The following is a 27500-nucleotide window of genomic DNA, read 5'->3' as shown; positions in this document are numbered from 1 at the left end:
ATTAGTTTGACCACCACAGCACCTACACAGCATTTCAGTAAGTAATATTCACACTTGTCTTCATAATCATTCATGGGTGTGTGTGGTCTTCCACCAGCTCCATAGGACTTTTTCAGTTTATTTTCGCATGTAGAATCTCTTTACAACTCAAGTGACTTTCCTCCTGAATCACGCAGTATATTGTACAAAAGTGCTTTGAATTCACATAAACTTTAACTGCAACTCAGTTGATGTGCCTTTGTTCTTGCAATCAGAGACTGATATATAGGCAATTAAAAATTTGTGTCAGTGTTCTTCCAAAAGCAATAGTACAACCAAGCTACTGATGTAAGAAAGAATGTAACACAAAAACATTGGAAATAGTTTTTTGGTAGAAAACATAATAAGGACTAGTGCCAGTGGCATGGTAAAATAGTAATTCACTAAAAGAAATAGTTTAATTTTTGCAATACTCCAAATACAGCATTATTGGCACAGTCCATGTTAAAAGGAAAAGGTTGGTCAAAAGTAACCTTCATACTTTTTATTGCCGTCATCTCTCAACAGTAGTTAGTATATATATTATTGTTGATGTTATTTAGATTTAATTCTGCAGGCAGGATGTCAGTAAAGGGTCATTCCATGCCAAATGCTCTAGAGGCTCCCACATGACCCTCATGGATTTTGATGAAATTTTGTATGAACATTCACACATGTTCTCAATGAACACTGGTAAAGTTTCAGTTTCAGAAATTCAATACTTTCGGAGAGTCACTTGCTTAAGACCATAGCACAGCTTTCTATAGTGCATCCTTGAATTTTCAGCAACTTTGAGATGAGATATCTCTGTAAGTATTTGCATGAAAGAAACAAAACTTGGCCATCTTATACAACTTTTAGAGCTCTTTAAAGTAAAATATTAAGAAAAGGATTTCTGAGCAATTTTCATATAGATAATTTGAAGCAAAGTTGGGTGAAAAAATAGCTGTTTAAAAAAAATGCAAACTTTAGTTTTTTATATCTCCAAAAGTAATTGTGGGATGTACATGAAACTTTGCACACCATAACTCACCAGCACAAGGTCTTAGAATATAAAATTTCATTCTCCTATTGCTTTCCATTATTTCACAAATCTAGGGCAAAGTTGATAATTTTTCAAAAAGTGCTAAAAATGGGTATTTTTAGTCAAATTTTTCAATAAAGTGTTTTCTCCAAACTCTTCTAAACTATGGTCATTAGAAAGAGCATATTCTAAACTATCTAGAAAAGTGGATTTGGTTTTGCATTGCAAGCATATAAGGCCCTAAAAAGTAGCATCATCAAAGAGGTGCACTGGAAGTTTGAACACATTTTTCTGGCACTCAAATTATACCTGAAATCTTTTATTTTGCCTTATACATGTTTATTAATGTCTGGGATAAGTGAAATAAGAAGTTCTGATGAATAGGACCTAGCTTAAGTCCGATTAGCAAAAGAATAAAAATAGAAACAGTGTTCTTTCTTAATTGTCACTCCCCCACCACTCTCTCTCTCTCTCTCTCACTCTCTCTCTCTCTCTCACACACACACACACACACACACACACAGAATGAATATAAATTGTAAAATTTATTTGCATAATCATCTAATTATTAGTTGCCTGTTTAATGAACAACACCAGCTTACTGATGGAAAAGAAGTGTATAAATGAGTTGCTATGGTCCATGGTAGCTTAACCACTGCCATAGGGGCCATGCCCGATAGCTTAGCAACAACAGCCATGGGTGGGTTTCTTTACCACAGGATCCCAAGCCTGATAAGGGTTTCTTTACACAGGTTCCCAAGCCTGATAGTAAAATTATTTAAGTGCCCTGTGTAAAGTTAGAAGGCACTCTTGGGTTCCTTAGATTGTTTCCTCTAACCAATTTCAATTTTTGATATGCTACATTAATTTTCTGATAAATATCAAGAGGAATGGTGTATTGCCGGCCAGACGAATTTACTGGTGGAGCTGGAATAACTGCAATAATGTGGTGTTCCGGAACCCAGCACTTGTCACTTCTTGGTGGCCAGTAAAATGAATTTGCTGGACCATGTGGGTGCATAAAGTTTATTAATGCATCCCTTTGCTCTGTGGAGGTCTCACAGATTCCACCACATGTTTTCATAAATGCATCCAACATATTGTCCTGGTTGGAGAGCAGACATTAATATGCCTCCTTCATTACCGTGACCCATTTTAGCTAGAAAAGGTGAACAATCATTTGAAACTGCTGACCTGATTTGTTTTTTCATCAATAGGTAAAAAGTGATGATTTTGTCTAGTGTCTGCTACAGTTTGTCCAAGTTTAAACCTCTGTTCTTGTGACACAATATTTTTTTCAATTTCATCTTTACTGGTGAAAACAAATTTAATTCCATTAATGTTTTCAGAGCAGAAGTGAAACAGATCTAGGGGAGTAAGAATGTGTCCATTAAGTGGCCGTTGCAAGCTTGCTCTTGCTGCTAACTGCTTTGTTGTACCTCCAATTGGCTGTCATTCCAAAATCACTCTTATGATAGCACAAATTTAGGAAATTCTTGAAATTTTTATATTGAGCACTGTAGCCATTACTGGTGCTTTTATATATTTGATGAGCTCCTTGATGAAAACGTGAACGCAAACAATCACTGATAATGCAAAAAGATTCTACTTCCTCATTTTGACGAAAGTAGATAACAAATGGATGAGTTGTTGCTTGACACTATTGTCCCAGTGGAAGCCTTGCACAGCATCCTGAATGATAAAAGAATAATTTTCTGCAATGCAAGCTTTGATGCTTGGCAATGTAATGATGGCATGACAGACTCCATATTTTATTTTTTACATCTTCAATAAATTCATCCACTACCATTTGCTTCGTGTCCAGTGTGGCCCGATCGGTATGTATCCATTGCTTGAACACAATAACTTCCTGTGGCTCTTGATCTAGGAAATAGCTGGCAATTTCAGATGCTATAGCTTCGGGCTCAGGACACCTTTCACAGCAATGTAGCATGCTCTGTTTAGAGTTCAAACTGCAAACTGCCTTGTTGAGAATCTCCTTCTAATTTTCACGTATACCAGCTCCGCTAAGCATAAGCTTAACATTTTGGTGAATTGCACAGACGCAAACTGCATGCATTCCAGCTGATCCTACTGTTGCACAACATTTGGACCCGTCTAAGTTCACAAAACTTTGAGAACCCTATTTCTGGACCATTTATATTCTTATAGATAACATACATTTCCCGTAAATTGCAAAGTAACAATCTTTTCTGCATGTATGTCTTTCTATCTAAAAGTCTAACTGAAATACTATCTTTTTTTCCAGGGCACACCTTACTATACTCATCATCTTCAAAAAAATTTCACACTCTACTAGCAACTTCTGCTGGTAATTTCCTGCTTTACCTATTTTCGGGAAGTGCCAGAATGCCCTTCTCTGCCTTAAGCTTTCGAGCATTCTTCACCATTCTTTCGGACACACCGAACCGAGCTGCTGTTTGACTGTCCAACTTACAGGTGCCAAGGTTAAAATTTGCATCTGTTCTTTATGAATTGCATTCTGCATCTTGGCTTTCAGTTCAGTCAGAAAATGTGCATAGTCGGCACAGTTTCCACATTCCTTAATTTCACTAGCATCTTCAATTTGTCGACTTACTCCCATTGCATTTACAATTCTGTTTTTGATCACATTTTGAGCCTTTTGAATTTTCTTCTTCACATATTGGGGCTTATCTCTGTAGCTTACTGTTCTCTTCAGGGGTGAAATACCGAGAGACAATAAGCTACTATTTAATTCTTCTTTTGGTGTAAAGTCCTCATCAGAATGTGATGATGAGGCAGATAAAGCTTTGTCCAAGTGTTTATTTAAGGTAGTCCTGCAAACCGGACAAAATGTTTTGACCTGGCTTTATGTTATTAACAAGCTGCTTCATCAACATTTCAGAAGCCTTATTAGCTGTTTCAGTATCAAGAGTGCAAATTCCTGCCTTAACATTATGATTCACCTTCCCAAAGGGATTGAAGCATTTTTTTGTAACCTCTCATATTGTGTCAATAACAGGACTTCATGGTGTAGGCAAACTTGAGAGGTATTGTGCAGCTTTGCTTCAGAACGTCGGACCAACAACTCTTTTTCCTCATCACTAAAATCCGCAAACCATTTTAAAGCAGCTTTTTTGGCAAAGAAAGTGACATGACACTTTGTTCCACTATCTCCTTGCCCAATTGAGCAGGAAGGTATGCTGTTCCCTTCTGCATCCATCTCTAATCAGTAACTAAATAATGTATTTGGCCTCTAAGACCAAATTATAATTGCTTAAATTTCAGACAAATTGCTACTGAATGAAATTATACACAATGTATAATACCAATGAAAAAATCTTATAAGAGATATATGCTATAAATGACACAATCAAAGCAATTTTTTGCAAATTAGATTACAAACTTTGATGGTCTTACGAATCACTTAACAAGCCACACTCAGTCAAGAGAACCCACTCACTATGCTGCAGACACACCACTGAAATACTGTTTGTTCAAACAAGGCTGACAATAATGAAACAATCTGATTGTTAAAGTAATTGTTGCCATTATATTTTCTATGAACAGTGAATCTTGTGAATTTTTGGTAAATACGTAACCACTAGTTTCACAGAGAAAATTTCCCTAAAAGGGAAAAAGTTGTGAGCAGTAACAGCTCTGTAGCATTCTTTTTTTGGGGTATGCATGTAGTTACTTCCCCATCTGATGAGTTCTCCTTGTTCAAAGCAACATATCGAGTTCTGCCTCTTAGGAAGTCTTCAGTACAATCACATAGATGTTCCAGTATTTCATAAGCTTGAATTTTTTTCACTAGGCAACAGTGTGAAACTCCTATCAAGTCTTAAAAATGTCAAGGAAATCGTATATTTTGGCACTGCTGCCTCCTGGAGTGGCTTGACCAATCTACTTTACAATATCTACAGTGGAGCAGTGTGATTAGATGGTTGCTGTATATTGCCATGCAAGGTGAGCCACAAAGGATGGACAGTGCAGCAGCATGAGCGAGGCAGCTGAGGGCTGACAGGTATGCGGACAGAACACACCATTGGGAAAAGCACAGAGCTAACACGCCTGTTGAAGAGGGGGCAAATGCCAAGATGGCCTGGCGACTGAAAATGCTACATTGAAAGCATTGACTATTCACTAAAATATTCAAAAATGACTACAGTTGAATTACAGAGAATATAAGGACATACTTGAAATAAGTGGAAGCCCTAGAACTCAGTAAAATTGTCACCACATTTGTGCAATGTCTTGTTTAGAGGTTATTAAAGTTTAAATGTTCATGTATTTATAACAAATTAATAACCATTTGCAGACAAGTTATTAATATGTACAATACACTGATGGATAGTTCATGATAACAGCTACATGAGCAAGCTTGATTGTGCAATATGTTTCAAACTAAATTATCAAACAAATTATTTATAGTATTTAGTTTCGCAGTGTAAACAAAGAATTCCACACATGCACATTATCAGTTAGCTCCAGCAAGTTGATGTTGGAGTAGTGACTAAAATGTAATACTTTATGTTAAATGAATTTGTTAAGTTTGCATGAATTAAGAAATGTACTTTGAATCATATAGTGCAGCAACAGCTGGTAGAATATCGACATGAAATTGATTAGGTTCTGTGACTTCCCCTCAAATCAAACACAAAAATAATAAATCAAAACGATAAAACATTGATATTTAGTTTTGGGATAAGATGTAAATATACATTGAATTATGAATGTGGTTATTAAATACACATGTATAATGGATACAGATCAGTGTAAAGTGTGTTGTTTTGATAAGGTGGCCCAGGGAAAGTATCACTCTTGACATGAGTGGTTGGTCATGTGACCAAGCTCTGAAGGACGCAAGCAGAGGGTTTACGTGGTCTTTTATCAGTGTAAGATTGGGCAGTCCTCGAGCTCTGGATAGTTATATTATGCACTGAGCGCTGTTCTAGATGACATTGTCGGGGCATTGTACTAAAATGCTAGTGAGTAGTAGAACTGATAGTGGTGTCTGAGTTAATGTATCTTTTAGTGAGTTTTAGTGGAACTTTGGTGAACACTACAAAATTATTAAAACTGTGATATGTGTGCTACAAACTGTGAGATCAGTTAGCGTTCAGAACTTTTGCTCGCCACTGTGCTTGCTTTGCTGTACTCTGTTAAATATTTTTAGTAAGTCCAAACATTAGGCTATGCGTTGTTGTTTGGGATACAGTACTTCATTTCACACCTTTATTAGTCAGTCTGATTTTAAAGGTGATATGAAACTTCTGTTTATATAAATATTTCACTAACTGTTATACCAAGTTGGACCAATGCTTAATTGTTGTTTGGAAAAAAAAAGTCAGCAGTCCACAATTTACCATTAGATAAGGTCGAGTCATCACTATTGTAGGTTGTGTGCTTACCCAGTTGCTCATATTGCTGTTGACAGGACCTCAGTGAGTGTGCAGTTGGATTGCTTGTTCAAGTAATAGCCCAGTGAGCTTGTAATCTCACGAACGAAAAGAATGACCTGAGTTTCACAAAATTATTTGCAGAATTCATTTTTATCCCACAAGACAAGATATTTGATCCTAAAAAAGGTTGTAATATGCAAATGTAAAACACACTCCATAATTTTTGAAGAGATTGTTGACAGCAATATATGCTTATAGTTATGCCAATCGGTCCAAATACTTTTCTTGAAAATGAGATTTCTTGTGCCTTAAGTAAATTGCTTTGGAGCCCTTTGTTGCTCTAATGACTGATGGTAAACTGTATGTTCATTCTCATAATCAGTATAGAATTGTACAGCTGCCCTCCCAGCACTAGCAGCATTTCGCCTGTTCAATGACTTGATTTTCTGTTCTGTAATCACTTAGTCGTATATCATTCATTTTGGTATTTGTCCATTGATTGACAAAAAGAAATATGGTAGAATCTCTATCAAGGAAACAGTTTTGGAAAATGATGATGAGACAGTATTCTCTAGTCTTTCCTTCCTTTCAGAAGACTGAATTCAGTATTTTGGTCTTTCTGTGTAATCACTAAGTGTGGATAGATGACTTTGATCCACTTACTGATATTACGTAAGATCAAACGTCGTACATTTTTCTGTTGTATCAGTGGGCATCATTTTACTTTTAAATTCATTGAACTGTTCTCTCATTGCCCTCCTTGTGCTAATTTTGGCTTTGCCCATTGTTTGTTTGTCAACTATTGCAATTTAGCTCACTTTGCTTTCATAGCAATTTTCAGTCACTGATACTCAATTATGGCTTATATTTCCCATGTTGCTGTTGTCATATTCAGCAAAATGCTTCTAAGTAGGTGGTCTGTATATGTGTGGATGGATATGTGTGTGTGTGCGAGTGTATACCCGTCCTTTTTTCCCCCTAAGGTAAGTCTTTCCGCTCCCGGGATTGGAATGACTCCTTACCCTCTCCCTTAAAACCCACATCCTTTCGTCTTTCCCTCTCCTTCCCTCTTTCCTGATGAGGCAACAGTTTGTTGCGAAAGCTTGAATTTTGTGTGTATGTTTGTGTTTGTTTGTGTGTCTATCGACCTGCCAGCACTTTCATTTGGTAAGTCACATCATCTTTGTTTTTAAGTATGTGATCACATTTTTATATTTATAAAACTAATGTTCCGGACACTGTTCCCAACTGAAACATAGGTTGTTATGGGCAATTTGATGACGCAGTCATATATGCAGAAATGTTTGATTGAAAAATGGGTATCTGGTGTCAAAATTATTCTACATTAAAAATTTAATTAGTGATTTACTGTGCTACATTGAATACTTTTGTCTTGTTCAAATATTTATGTATTTTATGATGTTATAGTATTAACAGTTTCAGATTCTGTTTTTATAACTAACTATTTGATTGTGGACTTATTCCATTGTGCTTATTTGAACTACTGTACATCTGTTTTAATTCCATTGTGCTTATTTGAACTACTGTACATCTGTTTTACTGCCACATATTGTCTGTGTGGGTTGATTGATTATTCACCTTGTCTTATTGCGATCTGAAATTCAACATCAGTATTAATTAAGATATAGGTGTGAAAGAAGTGCATGAGTTCAGAAGTCTTGTGAGGACAGTAGTACACCAATCTTACAAACTTAATGCTGGTATGTTGTAACATGGTATCTCTTTTGAAAAGAACATACTTACGAACACACTAGCTTATATAATGCTTAATTTAATACTTGGATGATTCATAAAAGACTTTAGGTTATTAACCATACAGCATGTTTCATTCCATTTAGTGGCTATGTTATAATCGACACATTTTGTTTTTAGCTCTTCCATTGTAAGTTCTTTCCGCTTTTAGGAGATGAAGATAAGATTCATTTAGCTTATGGCAGAAGTAGTCAGTAACCACAGTACATTATCTTTTCACAACTACTCCAGCAACCTTTCATAGCATGTGCCTCCTCCTCCAGCTTACATCAGTGTTGAGACAGGGATTAGTGATCATGATGTTGTCATTATGACTATGGTTACGAAAGTTAAAAAGTCAGTCAAGAAGGCTAGGAGAGTATTCTTACTAGAAAGAGCAGATAAGCAGTTGTTAGCATCCCACTTAGTAAATGAATCGACTTCATTTACTTCTGGTACGATGGACGTGAAATAATTATGGGCAAATTTTAAACACATTGTAAATCACTCCATTGGACAAGTATGCGCCGAAAAAGTGGGTTACCGACGGAAAAGACCCACCGTGGTTTAATAGCACAATTCGGAGAATGCTCAGGAAGCAAAGAAAGTTGCACTCGCAGTACAAGAAAGATCGGGAGAATGAGGACAGGCAAAAGTTAGTAGAGATTCGTGCTGCTGTAAAAAGAGCAATGCGCCAAGCATTCAACCACTACCACCATCATACCTTAGCAAAAGATCTTGCTGAAAACCCAAGAAAATTCTGGTCTTACGTAAAATCGGTAAGCGGGTCTAAGGCTTCCATCCAGTCACTAACTGATCAGTCTGGCGTGGCAACAGAAGGCAGCTAAACGAAAGCTGAAATTTTAAATTTAGCATTTGAGAAATCTTTCATGCATGAGGATCGTACAAACATACCACCGTTTGAGTCTCGTACAGATTCTCGTATGGAGGACATAGTGATAGACATCCCTGGGGTTGTGAAGCAGCTGAATGAATTGAAAATAAATAAATTGCCAGGTCCTGATGGGATTCCAATTCGGTTTTACAGAGAGTACTCTACTGCATTTATCGCGAATCTCTTGCCCAACGTAAAGTCCCGAGCGACTGGAAAAAAGCACAGGTGACGCCTGTATATAAGAAGGGTAGAAGGACGGATCCTCAAAATTACAGACCAATATCCTTAACATCACTTTGTTGCAGGATTCTTGAACATATACTCAGTTCGAATATAATGAATTTCCTTGAGACAGAGAAGTTGCTGTCTATGCATCAGCACGGCTTTAGAAAGCATCGCTCCTGTGAAACGCAACTCACCCTTTTTTCACATGATATCTTGCGAACCATGGATGAAGGGTATCAGACGGATGCCATATTCCTTGACTTCCGGAAAGCATTTGACTCGGTGCCCCACTGCAGTCTCCTAACTAAGGTACGAGCATATGGGATTGGTTCCCAAATATGTGACTGGCTCAAAGACTTCTTAAGTAATAGAACCCAGTACGTTGTCCTCGATGGTGAGTGTTCATCGGAGGTGAGGGTATCGTTTGGAGTGCCCCAGGGAAGTGTGGTATGTCCGCTGTTGTTTTCTATCTACATAAATGATCTTTTGGATAGGGTGGATAGCAATGTGCGGCTGTTTGCTGATGATGCTGTGGTGTACGGGAAGGTGTCGTCGTTGAGTGACTGTAGGAGGATACAAGATGACTTGGGCAGGATTTGTGACTGGTGTAAAGAATGGCAGCTAACTCTAAATATAGATAAATGTAAATTAATGCAGGTTAATAGGAAAAAGAATCCTGTAATGTTTGAATACTCCATTAGTAGTGTAGCTCTTGACACAGTCACGTCGATTAAATATTTCGGCGTAACATTGCAGAGCGATATGATGTGGGACAAGCATGTAATGGCAGTTGTGGGGTAGGCGGATAGTCGGCTTCGGTTCATAGGTAGAATTTGGGAAGATGTGGTTCATCTGTAAAGGAGACCGCTTATAAAACACTAATACGACCTATTCTTGAGTACTGCTCGAGCATTTCGGATCCCTATCAGGTCAGATTGAGGGAGGACATAGAAGCAGTTCAGAGGCGGGCTGCTAGATTTGTTACTGGTAGGTTTGATCATCACGCGAATGTTATGGAAATGCTTCAGGAACTCGGGTGGGAGTCTCTGGAGGAAAGTAGGCGTTCTTTTCGTGAATCGCTACTGAGGAAATTTAGAGAACCAGCATTTGAGGCTGACTGCAGTACAATTTTACTGCCCCATTTTATATTTTGCGGAAAGACCACAAAGATAAGATAAGAGAGATTAGGGCTCATACAGAGGCATATAGGCAGTCATTTTTCCCTCGTTCTGTTTGGGAATGGAACAGGGAGAGAAGATGCTAGGTGTGGTACGAGGTACCCTCCGCCACGCACCGTATGGTGGATTGCGGAGTATGTATGTAGATGTAGATACTTTTAATTTTAAATAATAATGAATATGATACTGACATGACCACTTTATCTGAATAATAAATAGGATTCCTGTATTCAGAATGTCTGATGGTTCCATCATGTTTGTCATGGGATTGCAGAAGATCACATGTGATTGCTGCTCTGCCACCATTCCTGAATGATTCCTCTTGTCTTATTGCAGCTATCATCAGACTTGTTCTGGATCTTATATGTTATCATTTTTCTTATAAAGATAACACATTAATGGCAGTGAATCGTTTTGGGAGAGTAATAAATGTTTGTACTACAGTAGAGATGGAACTGAAAACATGCTTGTGTCGAAAGCATTATCTGTGGATTTATATCTGCCCATTTTGTGTTATCAAGTTACATCCCAAAAACTGGTATAAACCATATTTCCAACTTTTTCAGACCATACTCTACTCTACAACACTAGGAGAATTGTGTTCACTGCATAAAGAGAAGACTGATTTGTTTAGAAAGGTACTTAATGGCTTACTTTTGACTTTAATTTTGGTAATAATATGTGTACAAGAAGACTGATGACATTTTTATTTAAAAGTTTGCAGATTGCATTACAGATGACCTGTATGAAGCGGGACACATGATTGGTAGCATAATTGACTTTCCAGAATCAGAGAAGCAAAATAGATTTGTAGTGCAGCTTGGTATTGATGAAGAACTTGACAGAAGTAAGTGGAATTACAGCTATTTCAAATTACTAACATTTTGTGTGTTATCTTACTGTTTCTAGTTTTTTATCTTTGTTTATAATATAAACTCAGGTTTGAGTTCTGACAAGTATTGTTGCAGTACAAATGCTTGGCCAGTATTTAAGAAATATAGTTCTGAATGACCTGCAAAATACAGTGTATAATGTTTACCATTGTCACTGTTGCTTGTGGTGCCTCATTTTTTGACTTTTGTCTCATTGCTTCTCTTTTATTCATTTTTGTATTTTAAGTTATTCTTTTATCTCTGTTGTTAATCTTTTATGGCACACAATGTACCCGGTCTGTGTCATTTTTAAACACATTCTTTCATTTCTAATTTTTCCCCTGGGTATATATTTTGAGCTGGTGATTTTTTGATTGCTGACAGGCCTACTACATCTGTTTGTACTGTATACAGAATTTGTAAACCAATTTCAAGTGGACTTCGGTGTTTTCTTCTTCATTTTTTAATATTATCATTTTTATCATTTTATTTTATCATTTCTATAGAAAAAAGAAAAGCAAAAAGTGTGAGGAACATAGAACAGTGAGCCTGATATCGCATGCAGCCAAAGTATTGCTGAGAACGCCCAACAGAAGGCTGTATAGAAAGCTGAATTGTGCAATAGGAGATGAACAATTTGGTTTCAGGCGAGGAGTGGGAACTAGAGATGACATTGGACTACTTAGAGTGATAGGGGAGAGGTACATGGAGAAGAAAAGGAAGGTGTATGTTGTGTTCATTGATCTTGAGAAGGCTTCTGACTGTGTCAGATGGGACAAACTGCTGGAAATCCTAAGGAAACATGGAGTTGACTGGAGGGGTAGACAGCCAATTATAAATTTATATTTGAACCAGAGGGCAAGAGTAAGAGTAGGAGGTGTGATGAGTGAAGAAATTTAACTGGGAAGAGGTGTAAGACAAGGTTGTTGTTTATCACCAACACTGTTCAATACGTATCTGAAGGAAATTATTAATGAAAGTTTTGATGGAAGGAGAGGAGTTTTTGTTGGGGGTCGAAGAGTGGAGTATATAAGATTTGCATGGTTGTGATGGCAGAGAGTGCAAGAGATGAAACAAATGTTATATGATCTAAACACAAAATTAGAAGAATATGGAATGAAAAAGCATGATAATTGGAGGAAAAGGGAGAAAATGCCATATGAAAATAGGGGGAGAGGAAATAGAGCAAGTGAATAACTTCAGTTACTTGGGAAGTGTAATAATAAATGATATGTATTGCTCAACAGAAATTAGGAAAGAATTGCAATGGCAAAAAGAAGGATTCAAGAGAAAACAGAAATTACTTTGTGGACCACTAAACAAAGATCTGAGGAAAAGACTTGCCAAATGTTACATCTGGAGCATTACACTGTATGGTGCGGAGACCTGGACATTGAGGAAGGAAGATGAAAGAAGATAGGAGGCACTAGAGATGTGTATATGGAGAAGAATGGAAAAAGTTAAATGGGAAGACCGAGTAAGGAATGAAGAAGTATTAAGAAGAGCTGGAGAATAAAGAAACATGCTGAAAGTCATCAGAAAAAGAAAACAGAATTGGATTGGACATTGCTTGAGGAGTAACTGTTTATTGAAGGAAGGAATAGAAAGAATGGTGGAGCTGAAAAGGGGTAGAGGAAAAAGAAAATATCAAATGCTGGACAGTATCAAAGGAGACAAATATTCCGAAATGAAAAGACTGGCTACGGACAGACTAAAGTGGAAGAGGCTTAACCCATGACAAGATCTGGCGTAAGGCAGAATACCATACTACTACTTATGTATCTTTTCTTTAGTCACCGGAATTAGTCTTGTGTACATAATCATTTCCATTATCCTTGGAAACGGGGCAAGCAGTCAGAGTTATTGGTAATCATGAATATTTGTTATACTATCTTCCTTATTTGTCTGGAAGTACAGTGTTAATGATGTGTATGTGACTGAATGAATTCGTTATAAGTGAGGAACAGGAATTTAGTAACTTACTTGAGGTATTATCAACTCCTTGAGAGATTTTGCTGTTGGGTAAGTTAATTATATTCTTAATTGCATTGACAGAGCATGGAGTAATTATGAGTTGTGTGACACTCTCTTTGCTGTTGGCATGTATTCTATTGTGTTTTCCCTTGAATAAACTGCACCAGTCTATTGAGTTACTTTCAGGAAGTACTTATAAGTACAGTGACTGTCTGAATATTATTTGACTGTTTTCTGTAGTAACAAAGTCTTCACTTTCCTTAATTGAGTACTGTTGTAATTAGGGGAGCTGCAACATGACCAGTAGACTGAGCGCAACTTCATTAACAACTTGAACACAGTATTTAAGCAACATTCAGCAGGAACCAATTACATACATAAAGAGCTGTAGCAATGCACACTGAGAACTGAGGCCAAGTGTAGCTCAGCTAACCTTAAATAGCCTGGGGCCAAAGCAGGCTCTAACAGTGATCTCTCTCTCTCTCTCTCTCTCTCTCTCTCTCTCTCTCTCTCTCTCTCTCCCCTCCCCCCTCCCTCTCTCCCTCTCTCGCCCTCTCCCCCCAACTCTCTCTCTCTCTCTCTCTCTCTCTCTCTCTCACACACACACACACACACACACACCTGAGACACCATCTGCAGAAGACATAGTACTGCTTCACGCACGGTCTTTTTAAAGTTCATGCATGCGTCACTGCAGTTATCAGTTTCTCATTTCTCTAATCCCCATATAAATTTAATTTTACCATCAGAATTATTTATTTTAGACATTATATAGAGTTTTTTTTTGCCCCCCTTGAAACAGCACAGTATTTCTTTTAATATAAAATCAGTCTTTGTCACTCCTTCTTTTCCTCCATATTTAAAAAAAAAAGGTAAAAGGGGATTTGTAACTCTTTGCTTTTATTTCCTTTTTGTGCCTTCACAGTTCTCTGAACCCATCTCAGAATTAATAAATGACAGTCATTGTATTTGACAAAATAGCAGAGATTTAAATGTTTCACTCTACACTGGTATCATTGTGTTTCCTGACTCATGTATTACTACTACCATCAAGTGGTAGCTTGCATTTGACTTCCTTGTATATTTTCACTAATTATTTTCCTGTCCTTTTATTTTGCAGACACCTCTAATCACCTATATTTCCCAGAATTTGTGTCACATTTCTGATCTTGCCTGACTGTGTATATTGAAACACCAACTCTTGATTGCCCCAATTGGTACCAGAGCAGCATGTGTGAAGTCAGTCGTCACCAGTGCCACTTTCAGCTTCACTTTAACATTCTTCGCAGCATTGCTGATAAATAGCTTACCATGGCATTGAAAAAATTCATCAAAGTACACATTGGTGTCATGAGTTACATATCCAAGACACCACGTATATTGTAGTCCTGCCCTGTCCACAGTGTGGCCTGCCCCATCCACTATACCCCTTTGTGAATTTCTTACATAGGGCCCCTAGATCTTCTGTCCCTCAGCTGGGTACTGCATTATGTTTGAAGATCCAGTTCATGTGAAACTCAGTACCTAGCATTTCCTGTACACCTACACTTCACGCATGGTTACTCCCTAGCAGCAGTACTTTTTTCTCCCTACCTGTTAACCTCAGACCTTACAACTGATGAATCTTTTGTGTGTGTGTGTGTGTGTGTGTGTGTGTGTGTGTGTGTGTGCAAAATAAAACCCTCAGGGGCAATCTCTTTTTCCCCACCTTCTTACCTGCTGCCAGTACCCTTCCTTCCAATCCTATATAGTACACATGCGCTCTGCGTCCTCTGGGTGTGTCTGAAGGGCACAGATCTTTTTTTCTGATCCTCTATTAATATTTTCCTAGGACATATGATGCATAGCCAGGAGAGGGCTTATTTGACTTTCGATGGCAGTCCACGCCCCCATATTAAACCACTTATACCACAACTCACAACAAATCTAATAACTTACTAACTTATAACAGCTCCCACATTTTTCATAGTCAGTTATTTGTGAAAAATTATTTCACAACAGAACCTTAAATGTCCTACTTTGTGCAACAAGCTATGATAAATGACTCGTGTGTATTGGAAGTTTAAAAAATGAATGCAAACAAACCATGGAAAAAAGGAAGATTTTCTTATGTGTGTTGGAGAAATTTGTGTAAACAAAGGTAAAAAAAAACTGGATGAGTGCAAGTAGGACATGTGCTCTGAGGGCTCAGTACATTCTTAATTATGTATTTAGATGATAATAATAATTATTTCATGAGGCTCATTGGCCTGGTGCAAGTCTTTTCATTGGATGCCACTTTGGTAAGTTGCATGTCCATAACCAACCACAATTATCTAACTGTAGAAAGGCGATCTAAAGTGTACCGTGGAATTCGAACCATGTATTTTTTCTGACAACTCATCACATTTTTGAAAGTGAAGGCTACATGATTTCCACACATACGCTTTACCACTGAACAACCTGCCTCGATGTGTGTATAGATAGTTCATCTGTAAGTTTTGATGACTGAGTTTACACATATCAAAATATGATTGCATTGACTTAGAAGCTTAAATTATTTACATTGCCAAGGGACTATAGACTTTAGTACCTGACATGAATTTAAGCCTGATACCTATACCTGTTCTTGAGATAAAGGGGTATTTGCAGAAGGCCGAATATTTTGAGTGCATTGATTTAGAAGCTTAAATTTTTTTTCACCACCAAGGTACCGTAGACCTTAGATCTGACATGATTTCAACTTGATACGCACAGCTGTTCCTGAGAAAAGGGATTTTAATTGGTGAGACCATACAGATAGACTGCAAAATAATAATAATAATAGTAAATTTAAAAAAATATGATTCGATTACAAATTAACAATTTGTGGATTTTTGTATTTAGTTTTACTGTGAAACATATCTTCTTGTCAAATTTTATGATTCTAGGTCAATGGGAAGTAACCAGAACAGGTTTTTATGGGCGAGTTTACAAATATCAGAATATGTACTTATTTTGAGTATGCTGTATGGCAACAAGACAGCAACTTGAAATGATTGAACAAGATTTAAAAAAAAAAAAACAGGTGCAGTTGCACAGATGTTTGTCTTTATGCACAGATGACTAGTTTCAGATCTTTTCATTCTATTTGCAAATCATTCACATATGTCATTCAGCATCATTCATTACAGGGGAATGCTGGCCACATTGTCTGTGTGAGTGGAGGGGGGGGGGGGGGGGGGCTGGCTGGCTGAGGGCAACATATTATTTACAAAATGACCATACTATGCTGCCTGTATGATTGTTTTGTAAATAATATGTTGCACTCAGCCACACGCACACACAATATGGTGGCCGCACTCTTCTAAATCTTGTTTTTGTTGTGTAACAATTTGCTCCATCTTTTCTGTGACAGAAATATCAGTATCCTCCTCTTGCACATCCCATACCAAAATGGACAATACATCTGAATACATATTGGGAATGTGTACATCCTATAAAGTAACTATCACCATTTGTGCTCATACTAGTCATTTCATTGCAGTAACTGTCATTCTGCATGAGAAGCTAAGCCTGAAGCTAGGTATTTCAATTAACAAGTTGGTATCTGGAGTTGTATCAGTGGTGCTGAGGTTTTACTTGCATGTAATTCTGCCATTAGTTCCATGTCTACAGATTCTATATTACTCACGTCCTCAAAACCTGGCTCCATAAGTGTTGAACATTCTGGAAGAAATAGTTGTGTTTTGTGTCTCATTACCTAAGTCCATGTGTTCTCTTGTTGTCTCATTTCAAATATCTTCATCAATTCCTCTTGGTCCTCCTTAACCGTGATTTTACTTCAAAAGCAATTTTCTTTTGGCTTTCTTTCACATTAGGTACCTCATCCAGCAACTCAGTGTCTGGTGTCACTTTCAGCTGTTTATAATGAGAATTTGGAGGAGAAATAGGAGGGTTTTGCAATTCATTATATGTGTCTGCTTGTTTCATTGCTGGGCTCACTGCAGCAACTTCCAAATCACTTTTTTTTCCCCCTTTTTCTTCTTATAATTCCCTATTTTCTCATTAACCCTCTTCCTCATTTCCTTCATCCATCTCCTTTACCTCCTTAATCCTTAATTTACATGCTTCTTCAATTTTTTTATGCTTCTCCTCATCATATCCCTTGAATATTGACATCCATGTATTGCTAAAATTGAGTACCCCCATTACGTCCACTTTTTATTTCTCACTGTTGAAATAAACCCCTGCAGCAGCACTGACTACTGGTACTTGTTCCTTTGGTGACATTTTTACACTTGAAAACACAACCATAACCAGTTTCCATAACTAACTTCCTCTGCACAGAATCATGATATGCCAAATAATGCAAAAGTTTCTCCAAACTATGTGCAGTTGGCATTATTGCAACACTTATGTTTCTGCAAATGTTGGTTGCCATGTCATAATGTGATGCTGCAAACTACACTGCTCCCTTGTTTCATCAGGATATCATCTCGAACCACTGCAATCCAAGATACTGTGGATCCTGCTTCACACACAGTATTATCAATGATTTATTACTTTCTCTGCATATGGACACATCACTCTATTCTCATTTATTATTATGGCAGTTGCACTCGCTATTCTTCACTGAAGGGCAGTTGATATTTCATGGTAAGCCAAGTGTAAACGCTGATGAAGTCTTTTCAGTTTATTTTTAGGTTAATTTTGTGGCTGTCAGGCTCAAATATAGGAGCTTTGTTACCAAATAAACCTGACTATATGCTTAATATGAACACATGTATTGTATATTTTTCAAATATTAAAGTTATTCAGTTGAAAAATGTCACTTTGCAATAATAACAATACTAGTCAAATTACTTTTTGTTTAATGTACGTTTATCACGTAACACACTCCCCTAAGAATGCCTAAACTCATCCAGTCTTGTATTTAGCAGTTAAGCTCATTTCACATTGATACTGAAGTAACTGTTGCTACGTTGTGTTTCCACATTCATTCAACAGATAATCACTAACTACTGGAAGCATTTTCATTCACAGTGTACTATTAGTATGTTCCTCCAAAAAAAATACTGATTCACAAATACAACATGTGTCAACCATAAATCATGAAACTAACTCTGATTGCCTTTCCATGAAATAACTTAATAATTAGACTCTTTCTCTTACGAATTGATGTAACACTTCAAATCATTAATTATACTTTCTAGCAAATTCTTTATATTGATTTAGCCACTATATGGCACTGTGCAACCACTCAGCACTGAAGCCCAGCAACGACTTCGGCAGACACCAAGACAGCAAAGGACCAGTAGTGCTGTGGCATTGTTGGGCAAAACATCTAGACAGTGCTCTTTCAGAGAAAAGGTGCACTTTGAAAGCTCCAGGAGCCAGCGATAAGTAAGGAGTACAAATGGTACAACATCAGGGTATTCTGTGTACTATGTACTAAACTATGAATTGCAGTTCATTTTATTTCTGACTTACAGAGCTGTGATCAGGAAATGGTATAACACTGCCCTTGTTTGTCATATATGCATAATATATTGACATCACAAATGAGGCTATATGTACATTTTGGCAGATACTGTTACAAGTATGGTGATAAAACTATGGTCTACTGAATGGTGTGACCGTAGGATTGATCCTGTGTAATACATTGATTTGCAGTTGTACCACACAACAGTGATTCAAGTTTGCAACTAGTCATAGAAATGGAAAAAAATCTGTAGCAGCCATTATGGTTATAATTATGTTGTTATTGCAGTATCTATCAGATTTAGAATACTGAACTTGAAATACATGACAGTGTTTTAACAAAATTAATTGAAATGTTGATGTAATTATTATTATTTTTGACAGAATTACGTATCTTGATTGCAATCATTACTGGTTTTGGTGTTTATGCCCAAGTAGTGTATGAGATGTCTATAACTTTTCTCCATTTTTTCCAAATAAAATATTTATGACAATGAAAAAAGACACTATGAAAATTATAAAATACTATTGCATTCACTGACCTATATACTGTATTTTTTTTTATAGAGAAACATAAATATGGTTGTCTTCCTGCACTCATGACAACAATGGCACAGGAGGAGTTAGATGACCTGCCAGATTATGTAAAAGAATGCTCTGTTATATATATACCGGAAATTGGTTATTTGTTAGCTATACCAGTTTGGAAAGAAGAAATTAATGATGATGAAATCAAGATCCCGGGCCTTGAATTTATGGTAAGTGTTTTGTTTGAAGTGTGTGTGGAGTACGCACACAGTTTATTTGCAAAAATAAATAGAAAAAGAATATTTTGAATTTTGATATTTTTGCAGCATATGTGCAGTTTTTACATGCTGCATGCATTCATTTAGCACAGTTCTGTCATACACAGGGCATATGAAAACATGTGAATAACTTCAGGGATTTATTCTTGACATCAAAACATTACAAAAAGTTCGTATAAACATGGGTCCAAAAATCCTTCTTTATAGAGGTACAAAAATTATACATTTTATAAAATACATGTATGTTTACAAAAATTTGCTCAAAGTGACCATCTCCTGCTTCCATGCACCCCATGAGCCTGTGTTGTGGAAAATTTCTTATGTTTCAGTAGTTGGTAAAATCCGTTCTGGGTATACTCCCTCAGAACATATAAGGGGATTGATTTTGACAATAAATTAACATCTTTTCTAATAGAAGAATGTTAATATTTATTCAATGAATTCTAAGACTGCTTTTGATATGAACCAGTAGCATATCGGCTGTAACTTACTATCAACAAAATTGAGCAAGTGAGGTGCTTCTTGTACTTTCAAGACAATTTATCAAATGCCGATGCACAAGACAATCTGAGAAAGATAATACTTTTATATATCTGAGTGGAAGATTTGGTTCAGTTCCAGAGGAGGAGTCACTGACTGTAGATGAACAGATATGTGCTAGTAAAGCCAGGTGTCATCTGAAAATATGTTTGCCAGATAAACCAGGCAAATTGTTTATAAATTTCAGAATGAAATTTTCACTCTGCAGTGGAGAGTGCACTGATTTGAAACTTCCTGGTGGATTAGAAGTGTGTGCTGGACCAAGACTCAAACTCAGGACCTTTGCCTTTCGGGGGAAAGTGCTCTACAATCTGAGCTACCCAAACACAATTCACGACCTGTCCTCACAGCTTCACTTCTGACAGGAAAGTAGGAGACGTACTGGCAGAAGTGAAGCTGTGAGGACAGGTTGTGAATCATGCTTGGGTAGCTCAGATGATAAGAGCACTTGCTCATGAAAGGCAAAGGTCCTAAGTTCAAGTCTTGAACCAGCACACAGTTTTAATCCGCCAGGCAGTTTCACATGTTTGAAAATTGTTTTTAATGTGTGGCGTATCTGGGTATGCCTCCAGTATGGAAATGTATACAAGACATGAACATGAATGGGATAAGAATGGTGCAGCTCTTGATCTTGGAGCCAGCAGCAATTTGGTTGTTAGATTATTCTGGAATATACCAGAGAAATGTAAGTCATGAAGTTAACTTTCATAATTACTACACTGTAATACCACTGTTACACTATTTGGAGTAAGCTTTACTTTGACAATTACTTCATATCAATACTGCTACACTATTTGGAGGGAGTTGTTTCACTATCTATCACATAGAGTAATTTTAATGTCTTCAGATTTATTTCAAATCAACATGTGGTTGCAGATCAGAAATATGAAATTTAAATTCATAGCTAAACATCTCACAAAACACAAAATGTTTAAGTTATAAAATATATTTATTCAAAGATTTCTTGTTTGAAGCATTCTTGTGCAAATGTTTGTTGAAGAATGAGTTATGTCTGAAAGCATGATTAAATAATGAATTTCATACAGATAAATGAGTGTTATAATTGTTGCAATATTTTTCCGTGTTGTTGTTGAACCTTTCCTACCAAATATATTTTTGGAGCTAAAATTAAAGTTCATGCTGTGTATGATTAAAATAACATCAAGTTTATTGTAGGTGCAACAAATCTAAATATCATACTCCAATTACAAATGGTTAAGGTTTAATTAAAAATGTTTATTGTTTTAACTATAAACAAAATTCATAGGTTGGTGATAAATTCTGCTATGTAATTGAGTGAATTGAAAGTAGCTTGAACATCTAAATAAACTGTGATTCTTGAGTTTCTCCTGGCGTATTTGATAATCAAAATATCCACGGGTGTGATGCCGGTCTATAGTGTCCAACGGGCACAATATTTCGGCGATCGTACATGTCGCCTCATCAGGTGAACTGACGGACTGAGCTCCTGTGAACGTGCCGGCACGGAGATCCGTACGCTAAGGCTGCTCAGAGGGAACTGGGTTCGGTCGCGGCAGTGGCCGATTTAAATACCCTCCGCCCGCGGCGCGCTCCCTCCGCCGTCCGCGCCCCGCGCCACGGTCGCGCGGTGGAACAGATTGCGACGGCGTCTGAGATGACGTCGGTGTGATGGCTCTGTCCGCCGTGGTCGTCACAACTATACGTTTGCTCGATGTACTCTTGATTAACCCGATCGCTGGTTTCCAAGCCTTGCTAAGATTATAGCCACAGTCGCGGTTTATGAGGTCGTCATTGGTGCGAATTTCGATGGCCTCTCTAACAACGCTGTCCCAGTATCTCGACGTCTGTACCAGAATCCTCGTGTGGTCATACTCCATGGCGTGATTTTCCGACAAACAATGTTCAGCGACCGCCAACTTGCTCGGATACATCAGTCGAGTGTGCCTCTAGTGTTCACGGCATCGATCCTCGACCGTACGCATCGTCTGACCAATATACGACTTGCCACATTGACACGGAATCTGGTACACGCCGGCCTTCCTCAAACCGAGGTCATCCTTGGCGCTCCCCACCAGTGCACGAGTTTTATTTGGAGGACAAAACACAGTTCCGACCCGGTATTTTTTCAGAATGCGGGCGATTTTCCCCGAGAGTGCGCCTGTGTATGGAGTAAATGCAGTGCCTACCTCCTCCCTCGTGACTTCATCCATCTCAACAGGTTGTGCTGCAGTGGTTGGGCGGAGAGCACGTTGAATCTGCCACTCTGAGTACCCATTTTTTCGAAAAACAGTTCTCAGATGTTCCAATTCCTGGGGTAGACTCTCTGCGTCAGAGATAGTGCGCGCCCTATGTACTAGAGTACTAGAGACACCTGGCCTACTTGCTTACCCCAGCTTCAGGAGCAGTAGATATCACACTGAAGGTACATCATTGGCAAAGATGAGGTTGGGTTGCCCTCAGTTCCAAGATCAACCATCTGACAGTGGAGCTCAAATGAAATGGGTTGTAACTACATTACCCAGTTTTTACCAAAAAGTAATATGAAGTCATGAGGAAGCCACCGTGAGATATTGCATTAGTACCCGCAGGCTGTTAGCCATAAGTTTGGTGGCATCTGGACCAGAATAACATACACACAAGGGGATTGCGAGGCAAGGCTAGCCGCACTCAGCAGAAAGCTGCACTGCACGGTGTCATTGTCGTAGCAGGTAGCTCAGTGTCACCACATGAGTGGAAGTCTCTTTTTATGGGCAATGTGACTCGGGGCCAAGATTTAGTGAAACAGATGTACTTGGAGTGATATCAAATGGGTGATTTTTGAGGCAGAAGCATTTGCTTGTTGCTGGAGTGCAGCAGCACCATGGTGCCTGGTTCCATGCTAGACAGCAAGACTACTGGGCACTGCCAGCAACAGCTGTGGGCTCGAGACTAGGCTGCCAGGCCACCAGTGCGTAACCTTGGTGTCACAGCCCTGCAAACTTGCTGTCCATGCCTGCTGTCACCAGCACTGAGGTCCTAGTGGGACAAGTGTGTCGCACCAGCCACCATCTGACCCCTACCAGAGGGCAGCAAGGTGAACCCCACACACAGCTGACTCCATGTGCTACTGCGGAAGACACATGCAGGACAGAGTCGCCACCAAGACTCCACATCACCGAAGGAAGTGGAACGCTGCTGACAACATGGCCTGTCCCTCAAGGGGCCACCAGCCTGCCATTGGCCTTCCATCAGCAATGAAGGACACCTACTCACCATCCAGGGTGGAAGCTCCCGCCCATAGATGTTGGATTTTTTTATTATTTTTTAAGTAAAAAAAAAAAGTAACTGTGAGGCAGTAGCAAAATTAGGGACACAGCATGTCACCAGAGATGAGGCTATAAAGTCATTAGTCTATCACGTAGCTCAGCTAAGGCCAGATAGAGTGGTTACAGATAATAAACTGGCAGAGAAAGAAGAGCTACAGTAGTTAAAACTGACTGTGAAAACGTTAATGAATCCACACATTTTCACAACACAGCACAGACTTTTTTCCTTGCTGGCAGTTTTAACAGAAAACCTGTAAATCATTGTTTAAAAGAATATAGTGCCTATGTCTGTGAATTTTTATTAGAGGATTGTGTAAAAAGTTGATGTTAATTGGTCAAGCACTTTTCCAGATTTTTATGTTATATTATCGCATAAAAATCTGAAGTAAATCACTCAAGAACCTTTTGAGATTTTCACTTGAAGTGTTAACCCTGTATATAGAGTACGTATATTTATGTACCTTATATATTTAAAATATATGTAGTCTATGTCTGTCCAAATGTTTATTAGAGTATTGTGTAAAGATTTGAAGTAAACTTTACAGGATTTTTGGTAACAACATTAAACAACGACTTGCCATTATACAGTAGTATAGATCCACATCTACATCTACATTTATACTCCGCAAGCCACCAACGGTGTGTGGTGGAGGGCACTTTACGTGCCACTGTCATTACCTCCCTTTCCTGTTCCAGTTGCGTATGGTTCACGGGAAGAACGACTGCCGGAAAGCCTCCATGCGCAATTGAATCTCTCTAATTTTACATTCGTGATCTCCTTGGGGGGTATAAGTAGGGGGAAGCAATATATTCGATACCTCATCCAGAAACACACGCTCTCGAAACCTGGAAAGCAAGCTACACCGTGATGCAGAGCGCCTCTCTTGCAGAGTCTGCCACTATATAGATCAAATACTGTAGTGATTTTAAGTATTTGTCAATGATAAGAAACGAAAATGTAGGTTTGTGCTGGAATTTAGGTGACCTTGTTAGTCAGTTAATATCATATTCATTTAATTGTTAAATTGATATAACAGAGGGAAACATTCCATGTGGGAAAAATATATCTAAAAACAAAGATGATGTGACTTACCGAACGAAAGCGCTGGCAGGTCGATAGACACACAAACAAACACAAACATACACACAAAATTCAAGCTTTCGCAACAAACTGTTGCCGCCTCATCAGGAAAGAGGGAAGGAGAGGGAAAGACGAAAGGATGTGGGTTTTAAGGGAGAGGGTAAGGAGTCATTCCAATCCCGGGAGCGGAAAGACTTACCTTAGGGGGAAAAAAGGACGGGTATACACTCGCGCGCGCGCACACACACACACATATCCATCCACACATATGCAGACACAAGCAGACATATTTAAAGACAAAGAGTTACCCTCTCCCTTGAAACCCACATCCTTTCGTCTTTCCCTCTCCTTCCCTCTTTCCTGATGAGGCAACAGTTTGTTGCGAAAGCTTGAATTTTGTGTGTATGTTTGTGTGTCTATCGACCTGCCAGCGCTTTCGTTCGGTAAGTCACATCATCTTTGTTTTTAGATATAATTGTTAAATTGTATTGATGTGGAAGAAGTCATTTTACATTCACATCAACAAATGGAGGTTGCCGTTGGTGGGGAGGCTTGCGTGCCTCAGCGATACAGATGGCCGTACCGTAGGTGCAACCACAACGGAGGGGTATCTGTTGAGAGGCCAGACAAACATGTGATTCCTGAAGAGGGGCAGCAGCCTTTTCAGTAGTTGCAGGGGCAACAGTCTGGATGATTGACTGATCTGGCCTTGTAACATTAACCAAAACGGCCTTACTGTGCTGGTACTGCGAACGGCTGAAAGCAAGGGGAAACTACAGCCGTAATTTTTCCCGAGGACATGCAGCTTTACTGTATGATTAAATGATGATGGCGTCCTCTTGGGTAAAATATTCCGGAGGTAAAATAGTTCCCCATTCAGATCTCCGGGCGGGGACTACTCAAGAGGACGTCGTTATCAGGAGAAAGAAAACTGGCATTCTACGGATCGGAGCATGGAATGTCAGATCCCTTAATCAGGCAGGTAGTTAGAAAATTTAAAAAGGGAAATGGATAGGTTAAAGTTAGATATAGTGGGAATTAGTGAAGTTCGGTGGCAGGAGGAACAAGACTTTTGGTCAGGTGATTACAGGGTTATAAATACAAAATCAAATAGGGGTAATGCAGGATTCAGTTTAATAATGAATAAAAAAATAGGAGTGCGGGTTAGCTACTACAAACAGCATAGTGAACGCATTATTATGGCCAAGATAGACACAAAGCCCATGCCTACTACAGTAGTACAAGTTTATATGCCAACTAGCTGTGCAGATGAAGAAATTGATGAAATGTATGACGAGATAAAAGAAATTATTCAGATAGTGAAGGGAGACGAAAATTTAATAGTCATGGGTGACTGGAATTCGTCAGTAGGAAAAGGGAGAGAAGGAAACATAGTAGGTGAATATGGATTGGGGGGAAGAAATGAAAGAGGAAGCCGCCTTGTAGAATTTTGCACAGAGCATAACTTAATCATAGCTAACACTTGGTTCAAGAATCATAAAAGAAGGTTGTATACCTGGAAGAATCCTGGAGATACTAAAAGGTATCAGATAGATTATATAATGGTAAGACAGAGATTTAGAAACCAGGTTTTAAATTGTAAGACATTTCCAGGGGTAGATGTGGATTCTGACCACAATCTATTGGTTATGAACTGCAGATTGAAACTGAAGAAACTGCAAAAAGGTGGGAATTTAAGGAGATGGGACCTGGATAAACTGAAAGAACCAGAGGTTGTAGAGAGTTTCAGGGAGAGCATAAGGGAACAATTGACGGGAATGGGGGAAAGAAATACAGTAGAAGAAGAATGGGTAGCTCTGAGGGATGAAGTAGTGAAGGCAGCAGAGGATCAAGTAGGTAAAAAGACGAGGGCTAATAGAAATCCTTGGGTAACAGAAGAAATATTGAATTTAATTGATGAAAGGAGAAAATATAAAAATGCAGTAAATGAAGCAGGCAAAAGGGAATACAAACGTCTCAAAAATGAGATCGACAGAAAGTGCAAATTGGCTAAGCAGGGATGGCTAGAGGACAAATGTAAGGATGTAGAGGCTTGTCTCACTAGGGGTAAGATGGATACTGCCTACAGGAAAATTAAAAAGACCTTTGGAGAGAAGAAAACCACTTGTATGAATATCAAGAGCTCAGATGGCAACCCAGTTCTAAGCAAAGAAGGGAAGGCAGAGAGGTGGAAGGAGTATATAGAGGGTTTATACAAGGGCGATGTACTTGAGGACAATATTATGGAAATGGAAGAGGATGTAGATGAAGATGAAATGGGAGATAAGATACTGCGTGAAGAGTTTGACAGAGCACTGAAAGACCTGAGTCGAAACAATGCCCCGGGAGTAGACAACATTCCATTAGAACTACTGATGGCCTTGGGAGAGCCAGTCATGACAAAACTCTACCATCTGGTGAACAAGATGTATGAGACAGGCGAAATACCCACAGACTTCAAGAATGTAATAATTCCAATACCAAAGAAAGCAGGTGTTGACAGATGTGAAAATTACCGAACTATCAGTTTAATAAGTCACAGCTGCAAAATACTAACGCGAATTCTTTACAGACGAATGGAAAAACTGGTAGAAGCGGACCTCGGGGAAGATCAGTTTGGATTCCGTAGAAATGTTGGAACACGTGAGGCAATACTAACCTTACGACTTATCTTAGAAGAAAGATTAAGAAAAGGCAAACCTACGTTTCTAGCATTTGTAGCTTAGAGAAAGCTTTTGACAACGTTAACTGGAATACTCTCTTTCAAATTCTGAAGGTGGCAGGGGTAAAATACAGGGAGCGAAAGGCTATTTACAATTTGTACAGAAACCAGATGGCAGTTATAAGAGTCGAGGGGCATGAAAGGGAAGCAGTGGTTGGGAAAGGAGTGAGACAGGGTTGTAGCCTCTCCCCAATGTTATTCAATCTGTATATTGAGCAAGCAGTAAAGGAAACAAAAGAACAATTCGGAGTAGGTATTAAAATTCATGGAGAAGAAGTAAAAACTTTGAGGTTCGCC

General features: G+C 38.5%; 1 protein-coding gene across 1 annotated transcript in view; it reads left to right on the top strand.

The window, feature by feature from the left end:
* Positions 1-27500, top strand: part of LOC126263439 (mutS protein homolog 5-like) — a 265557-nt gene that overhangs the window by 74875 nt on the left and 163182 nt on the right. The window contains exons 9-11 of the mRNA XM_049960532.1: positions 11046-11117; positions 11197-11326; positions 19335-19525. Coding sequence (XP_049816489.1) covers positions 11046-11117; positions 11197-11326; positions 19335-19525 — 393 coding nt within the window. The remainder of the gene's footprint in view (positions 1-11045; positions 11118-11196; positions 11327-19334; positions 19526-27500) is intronic.

The sequence above is a fragment of the Schistocerca nitens genome, chromosome 6 (assembly GCF_023898315.1).
Source record: "Schistocerca nitens isolate TAMUIC-IGC-003100 chromosome 6, iqSchNite1.1, whole genome shotgun sequence".
Lineage (NCBI taxonomy): Eukaryota > Metazoa > Arthropoda > Insecta > Orthoptera > Acrididae > Schistocerca > Schistocerca nitens.
Note: the sequence above shows the minus strand (reverse complement) of the source record. Positions and strands in the feature narration are given on the sequence as shown.